At 57.7% G+C, this 20,248-nt stretch overlaps 1 protein-coding gene across 1 annotated transcript; it reads right to left on the reverse strand.

Annotated features, from left to right (window-relative positions):
* Positions 1-661: 661 nt before the first annotated feature.
* Positions 662-10,712, reverse strand: MB (myoglobin). Its single transcript, XM_056137428.1, has 3 exons — positions 10,539-10,712; positions 4,852-5,074; positions 662-1,306 (listed from the first exon to the last, which is right to left on the reverse strand). Exons 1-3 carry the CDS (start codon positions 10,631-10,633, stop codon positions 1,160-1,162), a joined length of 465 nt encoding a protein of 154 aa, XP_055993403.1. The 5' UTR covers positions 10,634-10,712; the 3' UTR covers positions 662-1,159.
* Positions 10,713-20,248: the final 9,536 nt, after the last annotated feature.

Consider the following 20,248-nt stretch of genomic DNA (forward strand, 5'->3'; position numbering starts at 1 on the left):
CACAGACACACACCACATATACACCACACACACACCATCATACACAACACACCACCACACACACCACACATACACCACCATACACACATACACACACCACATACATACCACATACAGTGCACCCACCACACACAGACACACAAAACACACACACGACACATATACCACACACACCCCCCACCACACACACCACACATACCACATACCACACACACCTCACCCCCCACACATACCTCACCATGCATACACACCACCACACACACCACGTATACACAACCCACCACCACCACACACACCACCACTCACATACTCTACCACATACACCCCACTGCACCCCCACACCACACACATCACATACCATACACACACCACACACACACCACCACACATACATACCACACACACACACACACCACACACCACACACACACCACACACCATCCACACACACTCACAAGCCGGTGTCTGGAGTGTGACAGAGCTGTGGCAGCCGAGGGCCTGTCTCAGCTGCTGGGCGCTCCCCCCTCCAGGGGCCTGAGACCCTCTGTCCCTCGGGGCTACCTGCACCCCGAAGGGGCTCCTCCCCGCACTCCTCCCCTCCCTGCTGTTGGCTCCTGGGGGGGGGGGTGAGGCGTTGGGGGAGTCACCACGCCGACGCGGATGAAGGCTGCAGAGCTGTGCCAGGCCTTTATTGAGCCCAGGGGGCGCCGTGGGAGCTGAGGAGGCTGATGTTGGGGGGCGGGGGGCTGGCGGGGGCTGTCCCTCCCCGCCCGCACCCCTGCCCCTTTGCCAAGGGACATTCTGCTGTTTCGGGGGCGGGAGGATCAGGATGGTCACCGCGGGGGGTGGTGTCCAGCTTGCGTTTGGGGGTGTGGGGCCGCGTGGGGACACATTGTTTGGTGAAAGGGTGTCACAGCCCCCTCCCGCGGTGGGTGGGCGCAAGGCCGTGGTTTCCCCGGTTCCCAAGGAGCAGGGGGGGAGCCCCTCGGACCCCTGCACCCCGCTGCCCTCCAACGTTACCCTGCTATCCTCCGCTCAGACGGACACCCAGAACACACTCTACATGCGACTACGTGAGGTGAGGCCTCCCCCGCCCCCCGCATCCTCCCCTGGGCCCTGGGGACCCGCGGCTGGGGTGGGGGAGCTCGGAGGGGGGTCCTTATCCCTGGAACCCCAGTTCCTTGTATTTGGCAGCAATGTCGTTCCGGAAGAGCTCCAAGGCCTTGTTCATGGCGCTCTGGGCGTCGGCCCCAAAGTCTCCACCCTGCTTGGCCTGCAGGACCTGGATGATGGCTTCCGAGATGAACTGCAGGAGAGAGAGAAGGGCGTCAGGCACGGGCTCCCGTCTCTGCCGTCGGGGAGCGGAGCCCTGGGGAAACCAGCTGAGGGGCTGCTCTGGGCTCGGCCCTTTGTCCCCAGCTAGCTGGGAAAGGCCTAACCCGCATGGCCCTGGTCACCCCCTACCTTCTCAGCTGTGGCTCAGGACAGGCCAAACCATGGCAGGACAAAAGTTCCTTGTCTTGGGGCTGGAGCGATAGCACAGTGGGGAGGGCATTTGCCTTGCACGCAGCCGACCTGGGTTCGATTCCCAGAATCCCATAGGGTCCCCTGAGCACCGCCAGGAGTGATTCCTGAGTGCAGAACTAGGAGGAACCCCTGAGCATCGCCAGGTGTGACCCAAAAAGAATGAAAAGCTTCCTTATCTTCTTGTCTAGGTGCTCAGGGATGACTCCTGGGCTTGATGAGGCTCCGGGGATCGATCTGGGGTTGGCTGCATGCACCCCAGGACAAGTGCCAGACTGGGAGTGGGGTCCGCAGAGAGAAAGGGGCCGGTTTCCATCCCCACCTCCCTTGGCCCAGCCAGGAGGCCTCTCTCAGGAGGACTCTCTCTCGAGTGCTCTTGATTTTCGGCTGAGTGACTTCATGGGGTGGTGGGGAGGTGAATGGGTGGGGTGGGGACAGACTCGCCTCTTCTCTGTTGCCATCAGAGTGCTTGGGAGACCTAAAGTCTAGGTGGGACCTTACACAGAGATGGAGGTGGCTCCCGCCGGACCCCGAAACTGACCCTACCCTGTGTCCACGGCAGAGCCACTGGGTTTGGGGGAACTCGTGCCAGGCAGGCGACTGGGAAGGGAGGAGCGACCCCTGGTGGACAGGGTTGGGTGGTACAGTTCAAAGGTTCCGTTCTTGGGGCTGGAGTGATAGCAGAGCGGGTAGGGCGTTGGCCTTGCACCGGCCGACCCAGGTTCGATTTCCAGCATCCCATAGGGTCCCCCGAGCACTGCCAGGAGTCATTCCTGAGTGCGTGAGTCAGGAGTAACCCCTGTGCATCACCGGGTGTGACCCCCCCCCCAAATAATAAAAAATAAAAAGGTTCCATTCTCATGAAAGGGAGAATAGGACAGCGGGTAGGGCGTTTGCCTTGCATGTGGCTGATCCAGGTTCGATTCCCGGCATCTCATATGGCCCCCTGAGCACAGCCAGGAGTAATTCCCGAGTAGAGAGCCAGGAGGAACCCCTGAGCATCACCAGCTGCGGCCCCCATACAAAAAAATAAAACTAAGACAAGGACAGGGAAGGAGAGAAACGGAGGGGCAGAGGAGAAGAGGACGTCTTAGACTCAGGCGGGGCAGAGATGAGGCGTCTACATCAAGCTCCCAAAATGTGCCCGTGCCAGGAACATAGAGATCGTGGTGTGGGGAAGGCATTTATTTTCCTTGCATGCCCCTTGTTTGATCTCCTGCATCCCACCCGATGCCCCGAGCCCACCGGGAGTGATTCCTGAGTGCAGTTAAGAGTGAACTGAAGCACTCTTTACAATAGCCAGAATCTGGAAAAAACCTGAGTGCCCGAGAACAGATGGCTGGTTGAAGAAACTCTGGTACATTTACACAGTGGAGTACTATGAGCTGTTAGAAAAGATGAAGTCGTGAAATTTACATACAAGTGGTACTACATGGAAAGTATCATGTTAAGCGAAATGAGTCAGAAAAAACGGGATAGACACGGAAAGATTGCATTCATCTGGGGGACGTAAAGTAACAAAATGGGAGACTAACACTCAGGAGTGGCTGAGATTAGTACCAGGAAGTTCACTCCATGGCTTGGAGGACAGCCACACATGCTGGGGGAAAAGGCAGCTCAGATAGAGAAGGGAGCACCAAATCAAGGGTTGTTGGGAGGATCCTCCCAGGATGGGAGATGCATGCTGAAAGTAGACTATGGACCGAACATGATTGCCACTCAATGCCTCTTTTGCAAACCACAGGACCCAACTCCTGAGCATCGCCGGGTGTGACCCAAAAAGAAAAAAAGAAAAGAAAAAGAAACTGGCCTTGGAAGCGGCAAGAAACTGTCCCTTCCAGTGTCCCCGTGGGAGGGAAAGTGGCTCTTCTGGCCAACCCCTTGTGAATGCTCCTCCCTGGTTGGATGAGATTTTTGGATCACCTCAAATGCCCGTGGGGGAAACTTCCTCCCTTCCTCCCACTTCCTCTTTGGAATGTGGGTCAGAGGGCTGGTGCTCTGGCAGCCTTTGTGGACTGAGTCTACCTTGGAGCCACACTTGTCCAGACACTGAGACTAGTCCTGCCTCAGGGGCTCGGGCTGAGAATTTTTCCCATTCTTCTGATCTTCATTGCCTTCCCACCAGCGAGGATGCGCCCTCCCTCCTGTCCAGGCTGTACGTGTCCATCTTAAGTATGCCGGAACCAAGAAAGACAGCCTGCTGCTCCCCAAGCCCACCGGCCAGAGCCCCGGTTTCTCCACTCCCACCCCAACGGCCTGTGTCACTCCGTCTCAGGGACGCAGGAGCCGGGGTCGTGGCTTCGATGGGACAGAGATGGAGCAGGAGTGCCGGCCGGGTAACCCCAACTAGCTGCCTGATGTCTCCCGGTCTCGGTTTTCACATCTGTCCAATGGGTGCAATGCTGAGGACATCCGGGGGAGGAGATGCCCCCTGACAGCTGCAGTAGGGGGTGGGTCTGGGGGTGCGGAGAGGCCTCTCCGGGACACCGGGAGAGAAAGAAAAGGTATCTGGGAAGCAGAGGAGGGACCCAGACACCCCCCTCCCAGTGCTTCCTAACTGGGGCTTGGACCCCAATCTTGCCCCTCTGACTCCCCTTGTCCCCTCCACCCTGACCCCACCTTGAGCTGACTGTGATCCCACCCCCTGCCCCCACTGACCCTATCCCACCCTGGCTTCACCCACCGGGCCCCTACACTTGCTCGCCTCTACTCTGCCCCACACAACCCCGACTCCGCCCCTGCACCACCCTGGCTCTGCCCCCATCCCTCCACCCCTGGCTCCGCCCCGGCCCGGCCCCAGTTCCGCCCCCACCCTGCCCTGGCTCCACCCACCCTACCTCGGCCCCGCCCCCACCCACCTGGCTCCGCCCTCTCCCCATCAACCCTGCCCTTGCTCCGCCCCTGTCTCACTCTGGCCCCGCCCCACTCTGCACTGGCTCCGTCCCCGTTTCACCCTAGCTCCGCCCCTGTCACCCTCGTCCTGTCCCATCCTGCCCTGGCTCCACCCCATCTCACCCTGGCCCCGCCCACCCTGCCCTGGCCCCGCCCCACCCTGCCCTGGATATGCCCCTGTCTCACCCTGGCCCCTCCCCCTTCCCTGGCTCCGCCCCTGTCTCACCCTGGCCCTGCTCCACCCTGCCCTGACTCCGCCCCGTCTCACCCTGGCCCCTCCCCCTTCCCTGGCTCCGCCCCTGTCTCACCCTGGCCCCGCCCCACCCTAGCCTGGCCCCGCCCCACTCTGCCCTGGCTCCGCCCCTATTTCACCCTGACCCCGCCCCACCACGTTCCAGCTCCGCCCCCCCGCCCCCTTGCCACCCGGCCTCGCACCTCCAGGTACTTGATGGGAATCTTGTGTTTGTTGGCGTGAGACTGTGCCAACGGTGCCAGCTCGGCCTGGTGCTGCCCCTTCTTCTTGAGGATGCCGCCCAGGGCGGTGAGCACCGTGGTGCCGTGCTTCTTCAGGTCCTCGGACGCCTTCATGTCACCCTCCGACTTAAGGTTCTTGAACTTCTCGAACTTCTCCAGGGTCTCGGGGTGGCCCTGGAAGAGCCTGTGGGCGCAAGCAGGACCGGGCTCAGAGGTGGGGGACACGGGCCACTCCCCAGCAGTGTGACCCCCCCCTGCAACTGCCTCCACCTCTCAGGGCCTGGAAACTTCCTCTGAAGGAAGCAGGAGCGCCCAAGTGCTCCGAGCATTCCTGAGGTGGAAGGAGGCCCCGGAAGTGTGGCATAAGTGCTCACTGTGGCTGCTTCTGGGGGTGCTTCCCCCTGGCAGTGCCCCGTCTTGCTCTGAGGCACTGCTCAGGTACAGAGGGAGGTTGGGATCCCCCCCTGAGCTACCCTTGACCATTCCTTGGGGTCCATAGGGATGGAACCCAGGGCTCCCGACCCTCTGAGAGGTCTCTATGGCTGGCGGTGGTTTTTTAGCATGGAGGCTGGGATGGAGGAAGGGAGCCGTCTCTGCACTGCATTGCCTCTGCACTGCACTGCACCACCTCTGCATCATCTCTACACTGCATCATCTCTGCATCATCTCTACACTGCATCATCTCTACACTGCATCATCTCTGCATCAACTCTACACTGCATCATCTCTACACCGCACATCTCTGCACTGCACCCTCTCTACACTGCACATCTCTGCCTTGTACCATCTTTGCATTGCACTGTCTCTGCTCAGCACTGTCTCTGAATTGCACCATCTCTGCACTGCCTGGGCTTCTCTCTGTTCTCCCCCACGTGTGGAGCGTAGATGAGGACTGGCAAGGATGGAGTGGCAGGAGGGTACAGGGCGCTAAGGCACCCCTCTGTTCCCCTGCATAGCTCTGGCGTCCCTTTGGGTCACCATGTCAGAGCCCTGGGCTGGGAAGCGTTGCAAGGGTAACAACATCCCTGCCGCGGGCTGCAGAAACACTCCAGCCCTGGGGGCTCCCTGCACCCAGGAGAACCTTCGCACTCGAGGCCCCTAAACTTGTTCATTCTCCTCTGATCCCTGCCCCACTCCCTCCCATCCCCATCATCTGTTCCCTGATTCTCCCACACCCCCCCATGAGCTTCTGCACGGGTCCTAACCCCTGCCCCCCAGTAGCCCTCAGGGAGCCCCAAGCCCCACCCTTTCTGCTGGGACAAGAGGGATCTATCTTGGGGGCGGAGAGTCGGCCCCACCACCCACCACCCCCGGGTGAGAGTCAGCACCCACACTTGGGGTTGGGGTGAGCACAGAACTCGCTCTCCTCCCCGCCTCCCGCTAGCCCCTGTCCCCACTGAGCCCTTGCAGGAGACCTTGGTTCTCTGTCATTCCCGGGACCCCCACCCCCACCCCCGCTCTGTTTTCTGAGGGGACATGCAGGTTCGTGCTTGTGTCCACGGCACCACGTGCCTCGCCTGTGACTCAGCGCCGCCCGGGGCCGCCTGCAGCTGTGGCCAATGTCCCGCCTCCCCCCGGGGCCCCAGCCAAGCCTCCGGCGTCACTGACAGCTCTTCTGGGCCACCTTCCGAGGGTCCCGGCTCCTGGTCATTCCCCTGTGGCCACCATGAGCCTTGAGTTTCAGCCCGGCAGGTTCAGGATCCGGGCAGCTAGCTATGTCAGGGGCCGGAGGAGACAGGAAGCTTTGGGGAGAAGCTTTGGGGAGCTCTGCCCCTCCCCCATCATCCCCTCCCCCACCCCAGCCTTTTGGATAAAGAACCAAGGACTGAGAACCACAGAAGCTGAGTCTGTCTCCTGGGCACTGTGTGGACACAGAAACCACTTCCCGGATCCGGGTGAGTCATCGCAGCCTCCAACCTCTCATGGGTTATTTGCTCGGCATCAGGGGTCAAACCCTGAGCATCCCGCGTGAGAGACAGAGGCTATATCACTAAGACACACCCGGGGGGCTGGAGCAATAGGACAGCGGGGAGGGCGTTTTCCTGGCACGTGGCCAACCCGGGTTCGATCCCTGGCATCCCATAGAGTCCCCTGAGCACCGCCAGGAGTAATTCCTGGGTGCAGAGCCAGGAGGAACCCCTGAGCATCGCCGGGTGTGACCCAAAAAGCAAAAAAAAATTTTAAATTAAAAAAAAAATAAAAGAGGGGACTGGAGAGATAGCACAGTGGGTAGGGCATTTGCCTGGCACGTGGCCAACCCGGGTTTGATTCCCAGCATCCCATATGGTCCCCTGAGCACTGCCAGGGGGTAACTCCTGAGTACAGAGCCAGGAGTAACCCCTGTGCATCACCAGGTGTGACCCAAATAGCAAAAAAAAAAAAAAGAGAGACACCGCGGACTCAGCCTCTAGATTCTAGGCTCAACCCTCTCTTCGCTTTCAGGTGTACAGGGAAGTCGGGTGACCCAGACTCCTGCCCCACCTGGCCAGTCCGGCCTCTTGAGCCCCCGGGGTGGCCCCTTGGCTGGGCCTGACAGCAGAGGCTTGGCTGTGGGCTGGCGTGAGCCCCAGGCCTGCAGAGACGGCCGGAAAGGGGCGGGGACGGGATGAGGGCCAGCGTCTCAGCAGTCCTGGCTGGCCTGATACCAGCGTCCCCTCTAAGCTGCTGTCTACCAGCTCGCTCATCCCTTAGCAAGGGGAGGACCCTTCCCAGCAGGCCCACTTGGAACTGGACCCGAGAGGACCCCCACAGTAGAACCACAAGCACCCAGACTTGCGAACGCCTGTGCTCTAGAACGAAAGGCCGGGCTGAGGTCGAGGGTCTACAGGGCACAGAGAACAGAGACGCGGCTCACAAGCTTCGGGACCGTGGGGACCCCACCTGACCTCTCCTTTGATCCAGGCGCCCTCATGGTATCTGTGAAGCACGCAAGGCCGAGTCTGGGGGCCACTGTGTCTTAGAACGTTCCTGCTGTCCCCCTCTCAACTGCTATCACCTCGACAGTTCTCACCTTTGTCACTGACCTCATGGAGACCATCATAGCCTCCACCATCAACACCATTACTCCACCCTCCCATCACCTCCACCCTCACCTCTGCCATCAGATTGGGAATCTGCATGTTCCCTACAGTCACCCTTGCCCGGCTCTATTTTCTCTGTGTAACTTAAGGAGCATTGGCCTCCAGGACGAATTTTCAAGCTTCCCATAACCTCACAACATTTTGTTCAGTGGCAGACATTAGGAAAGCAGAAAAGATGATTATTATTATTATTATTATTTTGGCTCTTGGGGTCACACCTTGGTGATGCACAGGGATTACTCCTGTCTCTGCACTCAGGAATTACTCCTGGCGGTGCTCAGGGGACCCTATGGGATGCTGGGAATCGAACCCGGGTCGGCCACGTGCAAGGCAAACACCCTACCCACTGTACTATCGATCCAGCCCCCAAAGATTATTATTATTATTAATTTTTTTTCTTTTTGGATCACACCCAGCAATGCACAGGGGTTACTCCTGGCTCTGCACTCAGAAATCACTCCTGGCGGTGCTCAGGGGACCCTATGGGATGCTGGGAATTGAACCCGGATTGGCTGCGTACAAGGCAAATGCCCTCCCCGCTGTGGTATCACTCCAGCCCTTAATTTTTATTTATTTATTTTTGTTGCTTTTTTGGTCACACCCAGTGATGTTCAGGGACCCTTCCCTCCTGCCCCCCCCCCCCCCACCTTTCAGGACCAGAATCTCCCACTGATCTCACAGCCTCTCAGGTTCTAGAAATTCTGATATGGGTCTGCAAGGGCCACGCTCGGTGCTATATTAAACAGACTCTGGTGGACAGAGCTGCCCTCCCCCTACTTGAGGGCAAGGAGTGACCTCTCCAAGGTCAGCAAGAAAGCCCGGGTCCAGTCTGGCCCAGCCTGAGAGCCCTGGGCCCCTGCGAGTACCCGCACCCCTGACATTGGCATCACCGTCCCGGCCCCACCCCAGCTCCATGCCGCAGCCAGGACCAGTTGGTGTGGCGTCTGCCGCCTGACAGGAGATTGGCCATCACGTCTCGTCCCTGGCACCCGGCCCCTGGCACCTCTCAGATCCAGCCTGGGAAAGGAGGAAGTATCTGCCCCCCCCAATACCCGAGTCTCCTTCAAGGCCTCCAAAGGCCTATTACAGTGGGGTGGGCGTCAGCCTTGCACACAGCCTGCCCGGGTTTGAGCCCCAGCACCCCATAGGGTCCCCGGAACTCCCCCGGGAGAAATTCCTGAGTAGGGCAGAGCCAGGAGTTAGCTCTGTGGCTCAAAAATACAAAACAAAAAAATAAATAAACAAACAAAAGACTTCCGAGGTCACTGTCCCCCAGGGCATGGGTCCCAGAGTACCAAGGAAAGTTGCTGGTTCCACGCTCTGATCTCCTGGTCACTGCCCAGGTGGGATCACGGGCTCTTTGACCAGAACGTGAGAGCGAGGCAGGGGGTCACTCGGGAAAGGTCTCGGTAGGAGGGGCTTATCCAAGGTCACAGCACGGGCTGGTGGCTGAGGAAACCCAGCTGAGGCCCCGGGGACCAACAGGAGACAGAAACACCCCGACACTCTACAGTGTGGGCGCCAATGGTGCCACCCTTGTAGAGTAGAGCATAGAGGATCTGCCCTCCCCCAGACGTGGAATCTGGAAGTGGCCCCAGGAGACAGGAAGAGAGCCAGCCGTGGCTCAGAGGAGGACAGTGTGCCCCTGGCCACTTCCTCCCGGGTTTGGGAGACACTGGGACACCCCTTTAGACCATGCCCCTAGAGTAGTCCCGAGCAGAGCAGAGGGCTGGAGGGTGGTCGGGGTAGGGGGGGATGAGGCGCTGTTTCCAGCCCCCCTCACCATCCCTCTGGCTACAAAACTCAGGAGTCTGTTCTCTCCAACTCTTCCGGACACCCCACCCCACCCCTGTGCGTAACTGAGGGTAAAAAAAAGTGCTCAGAGACCACAACTGTGAACTCTCAAGTCAAGCTCGAGCCACCCCCAGACGTCCTTGGTGAGGCTCTGCCTCCTGTTTTCCAGTGATGTGGCTTTGAAGTCTCTGCCTGGACTTCATCTCTAGCAGCTACTAGCACCGTCTGGCACCTTCTCTCACCTTCTAGCACTTTCTAGCACCTTCTAGCACCTTCCACGCATCAGGCGCCTTGGAACCACACTGGACCCCTGACACGCATTCCCTTACTGGACCTGCGCTTCCGCTCTCTGACGTGAGGCTTTCTGCGTTTTTGTGTAGGAGAGGAGATGGAGGCACAGAGAGGCTGTGTGCCTTGCCCAGAGTCCCACAGCTGCTCTGGGGCAGAGCCAAGTCTAAGGCTATGGCTCAACCCACCTCGATACCCTTATCCTTGGCCCTTAAGTGAGGCGCCCCCTGGACATGGTCTGGTTAAATGTCCAGCCTTCCATCCGGGCAGTCCCAGATTGGTCACCAGCTGCTGCCTCAGTCCCCAGCCGGGTCCTGGGTCCCTTCCTGACTCCAGCCCTGGGCACTGACAAGCAGAAAGGGAACCCCACTGGGGGCCTTGGATGCTCTGGTCTCGGGCCAACTGGTCGACCCCTGCCCGGGCCAACTGGTCGACCCTGGACCAGGCTGTGCCTTGTGGGAGAAGGCTGGTGCCTCCGCCTCTTACCTGATGAGGACCTCCTGCCCGTGGCCTGGGATGTCGGCCTCCACCTTCCCCCAGGTGTTCAGCACCAGCTGCCATTCCCCGTCGCTGAGCGCCATGGCAGAGCCTGAAGGAGATCAAAAGAGCAGGAGTGGGTTGACTGGGTGTCCTGGCTCTGTCCGCAGGGACTCCCGGCCCCCGGGTGCCCGAGGCCCTTTATACCTCCTGTGGTGGTGCTGGACGACACCTGGTCACCTGACTGCTCTCAGCGCTCACCCCCTCACCCCCCCCAACCCCACACCCCCGTGTCCCCTTTCACGCAAGGGTCTAATCTTTTCCTTTCTCTCGCCCTCACATGGAAGCTATTTTGGGGCAGGTGCCATTGTGGGGAGGTCGGACAACCCAGGGCGTGGGGGGAGGGGCGGGGGGTGGGGTGTGTGTGGCAAGAGGTTGGGCCACTGTCTGGGGACTCTCAGGGGCCAGGAGAAAGGCCACCACCCAGCAGCCTGAAACCCAACTCCTGCCTGCTGCCTGCCACCCGAGAGGGCCTGTCATGTGCCCTCTCCGGTCCCGGGTCAGGACAGGCCCAGACGAAACGTCTCCCCCACCACGCTCCGCCCACATTGCCAGCAGGCCCCTCACCCAACCCCCCCTGGTCCGAGGGAACCTAGGGAATTTCCTTCTTAGGGCTGGGTGACTCCGAGGGCCAGGCCTTGGTCTCGAGGTATCTCGACTTTCCCATCCTCCCACTCTCCTGGCTTCGACGCCTTGCTCAAATCCTTTGAAGAGCTCTGTGTGACCCACCGGCTCCGGGTACAATGGCATACGCCTTCCCCTGGCTTCTCCTGTGGGTGCCTCTTGTGGCACCGGCCTTGCTGCATTCTGTTCCTTTGTTTCCAAGCCAGCTCCTCCATTAGTGTCAGTTTAAATGCTCGCAGACTTAGCCGGCTGCCGGGCGCTCTTCCAGGCACTTTACGTTTGTTTAATTCCCTGACAGCCTTATAGGCGAGGTGCTGTCATTCTCTCCTTTTATTTTATTTTTCATTGTTATTATTGTTTTGTGGTTTTGTGGGCCACACCCAGCGATGCTCAGGGTTTCTTCCTGGCTCCAGCACTCGGGAATCCCTCCTGGTGGTGCTCAGGGGACCCTATGGGATGCCAGGGATCGAATCTGCTATACTCTCTCTCTCTCTCCCCGGCTCCTTATTTTCTCCTTTCGGTGGAGGGGAACTTAGGGGGGCTTGTCCCGCTCACATAGTCAGTTGTTGGAAGAGCTGGGATTCGCACCCAGGAAGTAACCGCCACCCCCTCCTTCCATCCCAGTCCATGATCCTAAATACCTTATTTTGATTTTCGTAGGGGCAGGACTGTGTGACTCTCTTGGATCTCACACAGAGTGCTGCCTCAAGGTTGCACTCAACAGATACTCATTGACTAAAAGGATGGATGACCTATAAGGAAGTCAAGGGGGGGGACTGTTGCTTTATTTTACATTTATCCATTTATTCATCAATTATCCATACATCCAGCCATCATCTGTTCTTCATCCATTTGTCATCCACCATCCATCCATCTATCCACTAACCATCTATTTATCATTCATCAATACAGATAGATGTATATCTGCCTATCGTGCCTTCATCATCAACTCATCTATCATCCTTCCATCCATCTACCCATCCATACAACCATCCATCATCCATCCACCCATCCATCCACCTACCCGTCCATCCATTGATCTAGCCGTCCATCTACCTCCTCATCCATTCATCTACCCGTCATCCATCCATCTACCCATCCATCCATCTACCCATCCATCTTTACCCATCTATCTGTCTATCCATCCATACACCCATTTATCCATCTATCTATCCAACCAACCATTCATTCATCCATCCATCTGTCCATCCATTAATCTACCTGCCCATCCATCTATTTGTCTATCCATCCATCTATCCATCTATTCATTTATCTGTTCATTCATCCATCTATCTGTCCATCTACCCATCCATCCATCTACCCATCCATCTCTACCCATCTATCCGTCTATCCATCCATATACCCATTTATCTATCTATCCATCCAACCAGCCATCCATTCACCCGTCCATCTATCCATCCATCCATCCATCTGTCTATCCATTAATCTACCTGCCCATCCATCTATTTGTTCACCCATCCAACTATCCATCCATCCACCTACCTGCCCATTCACCATCTGCCCGTTTATCCATCTGCCCACCACTTCTTCATCACCAATTATCCATCACCTATCCACGCAGCCACGTTCTCACCGTCCACTCCATCTCTCTCCCTCCTGGTTCTGGAAGACCTGCTCTGTGTAGACACCATGTGCAGGGAACAGTAAAACCAACTCAGGCATGCCCAGGTGCCAGAAACTCACAGCCCCCCCCCCCCGGTGGGAGATGAGAGAGTTGGCTTGACCTGGTGGACAATCGAGGTGGAACCAGCCCTGCCTGAATTTACACAGGACGTCATGGATCTCAGAGCACGTCTCTGGCGGGAGCCCAAGTTCTCTTCACAGTGTCCCTAGAGGCGATGAGCAACATTTATAGCTGCTGGCCAGGAGGCTGGGAAAGGGTGAGCCGCTGACCCTGGGGTCCACGGCCCTGTCACGTACGTTCCCCGATAACGTGTCCTCACATGGGTGCCTTTGTCTAAAGCTGCCTGCTCTTGCTTCATTCCCTGCTAGGGGCAGGCATTGGTGGTCATGTACTCCCTGAGCTGCTGCCCATGGTCAGTCACTGGCCTCTAGCCAGAGACCCCACTGGGCTACGTACACAAGGGCTTCTGGCCACAGTGGTGGGCGGGAGGAAGGACCGTGCATTTCGTGGTCTTCCTGAGTCAGACCCCCAAACTCAGAGCCTGCCAGCGCAACCTTGGGGGGGGGCGGGCACAGTGCCCTCTAATTGGATCTCCTGGGTAAAGCCGGGCTGGATTACGGGGCTCAGGTTCCCCGGCAGCTGCCACTTCCTGTCTGACCTCTTGCAAATCCTTTCAATGAGCTTTATTTATCGAGTCAGCCGATTCCAAGGAGCCAGGGGAGTTAGAGGCTCTCCGGCTGGAGGTCGTGCCTGCCCGTGCAAGCCAGAGCCAGGCCCCGCCGGCTGCTCCCCTGGTCTAGAACCCACCAGAAAGCAACTCTGGACCCTCAGCAGGGCTGGAGGGGAGGCAGAAGGCAGGAAAGAGCAGACACGCCATGGCCAGCCAGGCCCGGTGACCCGCCCAGTGTTGGAGGCTGCCCCTGGAGGTCCTGGAAGATTCAGCCTCTTTGGGTGCTTATTGGGACCCACAGGCCAGGGCCGAGCTCGGACTGGGCATGAGGGAGCTCCGGGTTCCAGCCTGGGCGAATATCATGGCTCCCTAGGCCCAGAGCCAGAAGGGGGAGGCCCTGGGCACTGCTGGGTGGGGACCCCCCAAACCCACCAACCAATGAAAGAGAGCAGGACTCTGCACCCATCAGTGGAGGCAGGAAACTGGGATGAGGGTTTGGGGGAGGTGGCAGGACCCACCCCCCGGATCTGAATCCTGCTGTGAACCCCAGTTTCTTCTAGTCTCCCTCACCCCACCCGGGTATGGGGGTGGGCAAGTCTTTAAGATCTCATGGGGCTGGAGAGAAAGCACGTGAGGAGGACGTTTGCCTTGCAGGTGGCTGAGCTGGGTTCGATCCCTGGCACCCCATAAGGTCCCCCAAGCCCCTGCCAGGCCTGAGGCCTGAGCACGGAGTCAGGAGTCAGCTCTGAGCACCACCAGGTGTGGCCCAACGATGGAAAATTATTAAAACCTCATCAAAAGGGTTGCTGGGGCTCCAGTGTTTAAGGAGGGGCACTCCACCCCTGGCCGTCATCCCATCCCCGACACGCTCCCTGAAGCCCTTCCCTGTGTCGGTCACTTGGACCATCGCGACACTGTTGAGATTTGACTTGGGAAGTTTTGCCGTCAACGCCCTCCTGTGACGATCTCTGAGCTCACTCTGCCCCGTCACAGACCTGCTGGTCTGGACGCCCGACTTGGTTCGGACTAAAGTTACTTCACTCCTTTGTTTCTTGGTCATTGTTTTGTATGTCTTTCAGTAAATATTTATGCTAATCTGTTTATCTATTTTTATATATCACTCATCAATGAATTGGGTAGAAAAATAAATGGAAAGGGTTTTTTTTTTTATATATAATGAGACTATTATTTTAAATATGTATGCCCGAGAGGTTAGGTATTTAATTTCTCTGTGTGTTTTTAACCATTTTAGTTCTGTCTCAGAGTCTTTGCTTATTAACCTTGGAAAGGTTCCATTTCTGGGGCTGGAGAAACGGAATATAAGAATAAGAATAAGAAAAGCAATAGCACAGCGGGGAGGGAGTTTGCCTTGCATGCGGCCGACCCGGGTTCGATTCCCGGCATCCCATATGGTCCCCTGAGCACTGCCAGGGATAATTCCTGAGTGCAGAGCCAGGAGTAACCCCTAAGCATCACAGGGTGTGACCCTCCCCCCCAAAAAAAGAAAAGGTTCCATTTCTTAAAAAAAAATTATCCCGTCCAGCGGCCGCGGGCAGCAGGTGCCCAACTGAAGGGCCAGGAAGGGCCCCCGTGCACAGGGCTGTCCACAGGCCCACTGTTGTCTGGTAGTGCGTCACCCCTGCGTGTTCCCGGGGGCCACAGATGCCTGGGGGGGTGGTCCCGCCCGCTCCCTCCCTCTCCTGCCGCAGAGGCCGAGGTTATGGACATGGGGGACCTTCACGCCCCACCCCTGCAGCCCTTGAGGTCCCAGAACCACAGCTCCAGAGTGACCAGGTCCTCGCTCTCCACCCCGCGGCCGTGTGCGGGGCCAGAGTTTGACCCGGAAGGGGCAAGGGAGGCCGGAAGCCTGAGGAGACGCAGGGCATGGGGGTCTCGTCAGGGCTGTTTCCTAGCTCTCCTGGGGGGGCTTGGGGGAGGCAGCAGGCAGGACCCCCCTGGGTCTGAATCCTAGTGTGAACCTGTCTCTTCCTCCCCACTCCCCCTGCCCAGGTATCAGACAAAAAGTCTCCCTCAGCCCCTCCCTGGCTCCCGGCCTCATTGCCTAGAACTTTAAGAAGTGTGTGTGTATGTATGTGTGTATGTGTGTATGAGTGTGTATTGTGTATTTGTATATGTATGCATGTGTATGTGTATATATGTGTGTCTGTGTGCTTGTATGTGTGTATGTGTACATGTGAGTATGTTTGTGTGTGTTTTGCATGTGTACATGTGTGTATGTGTGTGTGTTTCTATGTGTGTATGTGTACATGTGGTGTGTGTTTCTATGTGTGTTTGTGTGTGTGTGTGTAGTTTGAGCTACACCCAGATGCTCGAGGCTGACTCCTGGCTCAGTGCTCGGGGATCCCTCCTGGAGGGGCTCAGAAACCCTCAGGGTGCTGAGGATTGAACCCGGGTCGGCCCAGGGCAAGGCCAGCGCCGCACCCGCTGTTCTATCTCTCTGTCCCGGGATCCTCCTCCAGAGCTGGGGCACCCCTTCTCTTTCCCACGGGGACCCGGCTCCCCGGGGGGCGGCAGAGAAGCATCCAGGTGTCTGCCCCCCACCCCCCACCCCCGCAAGGCGGCTGCAGGGCCCCTCATTCATCAGCCCTGGGCTTCGACGGAGCCGCTTGCCCTGCAGGGAAGCCTGGGGGCCTGCCTGGAGGAGGAGAAGACCCAGTCCTGGGATTTGGCACCCACTGAGCACTCTGGGGCCAGCGTCTCGGGTGGCCGCCCCCCCACCGGGGCTCTCACCGACCACGGGTGCCAATCCAGGCTGTCCCCACCACGCCCCGCCCGGGGAGACTCGCTGCTGTGTCGGGCGAGTTGGGGGGTGTGGGCCCCACGGAGGGGCCGGGGTGGGCGGGGAGGGCGCCTTCTCCGGCCGCTGCAGACTGGGGTCCCCTCGGCCCGGCCCTCGCGCCTCCCTCCAGCCCCGGCTCCTCCCTGGCAGCGCTGCTGGAGGGGGGCCAGGCCGGCCCTGCGGGCGGGCGACACCCCAGCTCGCGCGCGGGACACTGACCTTGACTGTGCTCCCCGGCTCCTCCGGTCGCTGCCAGCAGGCTGGGGGCTGGGCCGGTGTCTCCTGGCAGCCCCGGGGACTAAAAATACCGCCGCGGGTCAGGCTCCGCCTCCCTCGGGGGCGGCGGGCGCTGGGACACTCGGATCCCAAGGCCCGCGCGCGCGACAGGTGCGGCCCGCCCGGCCCGGCCCGCCTCGCCCCTCCGCGCCTGGGCATCTCGGCACCCGCGCAGGGGTGCGGGCGGGCTTCTGCTCTCTGTGGAGTTGGGGGGGGGGGGGCGCAGGGCCCCTTCTGAAGCAGGAAGGAACCTGCTTGGGATTCTGCGCCCCAGGGCGATGCTTTGCTTTAGACACTCGGGTCAGCAGCGGGAAAACGGGCCCGAGAAGTTAAGGAACTCACCCAAGGCTGCACAGCGAGGAAATGCGGAACTCCAGCACCTAGGGACCTAGCGGGAGCCTACCAGGAACAGCTCCCCGGGGGGCTCCTTCCTCCCTCCCTCCCTCCCCTCCTCCCTCCCCTCCTCCCTTCCCTCCTTCCTTCTTCCTTCCTTCCTGCCATCCTTCCTTCCATCCCTCCTTCCTTCCATTTTCTTCCTTCCTTCCTTCCTTCCTTCCTTCCATCCCTCCTTCCTTCCATTTCCTTCCTTCCTTCCTTCCTTCTATCCTTCCTTCCATCCTTCCTTCCTTCCTTCCTTCCTTCCATCCCTCCTTCCTTCCATTTTCTTCCTTCCTTCTTTCCTTCCTTCCTTCCTTCCTTCCATTCTCCCTTCCTTCCTTTCATTTTCTTCCTTCCTTCCTTCCTTCCTTCCATCCTTCCTTCCATCCCTCCTTCCTTCTATTTTCTTCCTTCCTTCCTTCCTTCCTTCCTTCCTTCCTTCCTTCCTTCCTTCCATCCCTCCTTCCTTCCATTTTCTTCCTTCCTTCCTTCCTTCCTTCCTTCCTTCCTTCCTTCCTTCCATTCTCCCTTCCTTCCTTCCTTCCTTCCTTCCATTTTCCCTCCCTTCCTTCCTTCCTTCCTTCCTTCCTTCCTTCCTTCCATTTTCCCTCCCTTCCTTCCTTCCTTCCTTCCTTCCTTCCATCCTTCCTTCCATCCCTCCTTCCTTCCATTTTCTTCCTTCCTTCCTTCCTTCCATCCTTCCTTCCATCCCTCCTTCCTTCCATTTTCTTCCTTCCTTCCTTCCTTCCTTCCTTCCTTCCTTCCATCCTTCCTTCCATCCCTCCTTCTTCCATTTTCTTCCTTCCTTCCTTCCTTCCATCCTTCCTTCCATCCCTCCTTCCTTCCATTTTCTTCCTTCCTTCCTTCCTTCCATCCTTCCTTCCATCCCTCCTTCCTTCCATTTTCTTCCTTCCATCCTTCCTTCCATCCTTCCTTCCATCCCTCCTTCTTCCATTTTCTTCCTTCCTTCCTTCCTTCCTTCCTTCCTTCCTTCCTTCCTTCCTTCCTTCCTTCCTTCCTTCCTTCCTTTTTCCTACCCTCCATTCTTCCTTCTTCCCTCCTCCCTCACTTCTTTCTTTCTTTCTCTTTCTTTCTTTCTTTCTTTCTTTCTTTCTTTCTTTCTTTCTTTCTTTCTTTCTTTCTTTCTTTCTTTCTTTCTTTCTTTCTTTCGCGGCGACACACTCAGGAATTCTTCCTGACTCCGCACTCAGGAATCACTCCTGGCAGTGCTCAGGGGATCCTACGGGATGCTGGGGATTGAACCCGGGTCAGTCGCGTGCAAAGCCAACGCCCCACCCGCTGTGCTCTCTCTGACCCTCTCACATTGGGATTCTTTTCCTCCCCTGACCCCCACTTTCTGAATGCACTTTGCCAAGCAGTCCAAGAAACACTTGAACCGTTGTTTTGGTGGTCCAAGGACGGAAGGGTTCTGGAAAGGCTGACTCGGGAGGTTCTGCTGCCATCTAGTGGCGACAAGGAGAAGTGTCCCCATCTCTGCCAGGCTCCCTGGTACCCTACCCCACCCCATACCCGGCACCCCGCACCCAGCACTCAGCCCGGAGGGGACCTTTCTCCATCCCTGCATTCATGGCGTGGACCAGGGACGCAGTGTTAGGAAAAGAAATCGAAGGTCCTTTTGCTCTCCGGGACTCAATGTCAAACTCAGAGACTTGAGCCCAGGCTTTGGGGGTGACCCGGCAATGCAGAGGCAAGGGCTGAGGAACATTCTAGAAGGCCTCCAGAGCAGAGCTCAGAAACCGTGTGTGGCAATGTCCCTGGGGCTCCAGCGTCGTGTCGGGGGATGGCGTGGTGAGGGACTGGGGACCCCAGGAAGGTACAAATGCCTGTGTCAGAGCCAGGACTTGGGGTGTTAAAATGCACAATTCAGGAGCCAGAGAACTGGGACCGCAGGGAGGGCGTTTGCCTGGCAAGCGGCCGACCCAGGTTCAATCCCCGGCATCCCCCTTGGGTCCCCAGGAGTGACTCCTGAGCATCGCCAGGTGTGCCCCCTCCATCAAAAAACAAATAAGTAAATATGTAAAGTAGCACTGTAGCACTGTCCCTCCTGTTGTTCATTCGATTTGCTCGAGCGGGCACCAGTAACGTCTCACAACACATTGTGAGACTTGTTGTTACTGTGTTTGGCATGAAAATAATTGAGATCTCTGATTAAGGCTCCAGCTTCTTACCCATGGGGATAAAATGAAGGGACACATTCTGGACATTTCCAACCAAGCCCTGCCTGGACAAGTTATCTGGTCTCTTTGGTTTTTTTTTTTTCCTCTTTGGGTCACACCCGGCAATGCTCAGTGGTTCCTTCTCCTGGCTCTGCACTCAGGAATTACTCCTGGCAGTGCTGAGGAGACCACATGGGATGCCAGGGATCGAACTTGGGTTGGCTGTGTGCAAGGCAAACGCCCTACCCGCTGTACTATCTCTCCGGCCCCCATGTTTTGTTTTGTTTTGTTTTTATGCTCAGGGGTTATTCTTTTTTTTTTTTTTAAATCTCGAGATGTGGGAGGAAGGGACCTTTTATTTATTTTATTTTTATTTATTTATTTTTTTGCTTTTGGGGTCACACCTGGCGATGCACAGGGGTTCCTCCTGGCTCTGCACTCAGGAATTACTCCTGGCGGTATCTCAGGGGACCATATGGGATGAGGGAATCGAACCCGGGTCGGCCGTGTGCAAGGCAAATGCCCTACCCGCTGTGCTATCTCTCCAGCCCCACAGGGGTTATTCTTGGTGGTACACGGGGACCCTTCTGGGATGCTGGGAACCGAACTCAGGTCAGCTGTGTGCACAGCCAGTAGCCGCCCTGCCGTGCTGTCTCTCCAGTGGTGATCTGTGACCAGGATGGAAACATGGGCACTTCCGGAGGCTAAAGGCTTGGGGAGTACAGACTGGCTTCGAGGCTGGGTCTTGCCTGGCATTTGAGATCCAGGAAGCCTAATTTTCCAGGCTTTGGGTCGCTGCTGTTTTTTTTTTTCTTTTTGGGTCACACCCGGCGATGCACAGGGGTCACTCCTGGCTCATGCACTCAGGAATTACTCCTGGCAGTGCTCGGGGGACCCTATGGGATGCTGGGAATCGAACCCGGGTCGGCCGTGTGCAAGGCAAACGTCCTCCCCGCTGTGCTATAGCTCCAGCCCCGTTTTAATCTGTGAAAAGGTCTTTACAGAGAGAATTAGGGGAGGAGATTTTCAGGGAGGGCAAATGACACCGGTGTGTTTCGAACGGCAGCGTGAGGATGGCACGAGGGGACA

This window comes from Sorex fumeus, unplaced genomic scaffold, assembly GCF_029834395.1.
Source record: "Sorex fumeus unplaced genomic scaffold, SorFum_2.1 ptg000125l, whole genome shotgun sequence".
Classification (NCBI taxonomy): domain Eukaryota; kingdom Metazoa; phylum Chordata; class Mammalia; order Eulipotyphla; family Soricidae; genus Sorex; species Sorex fumeus.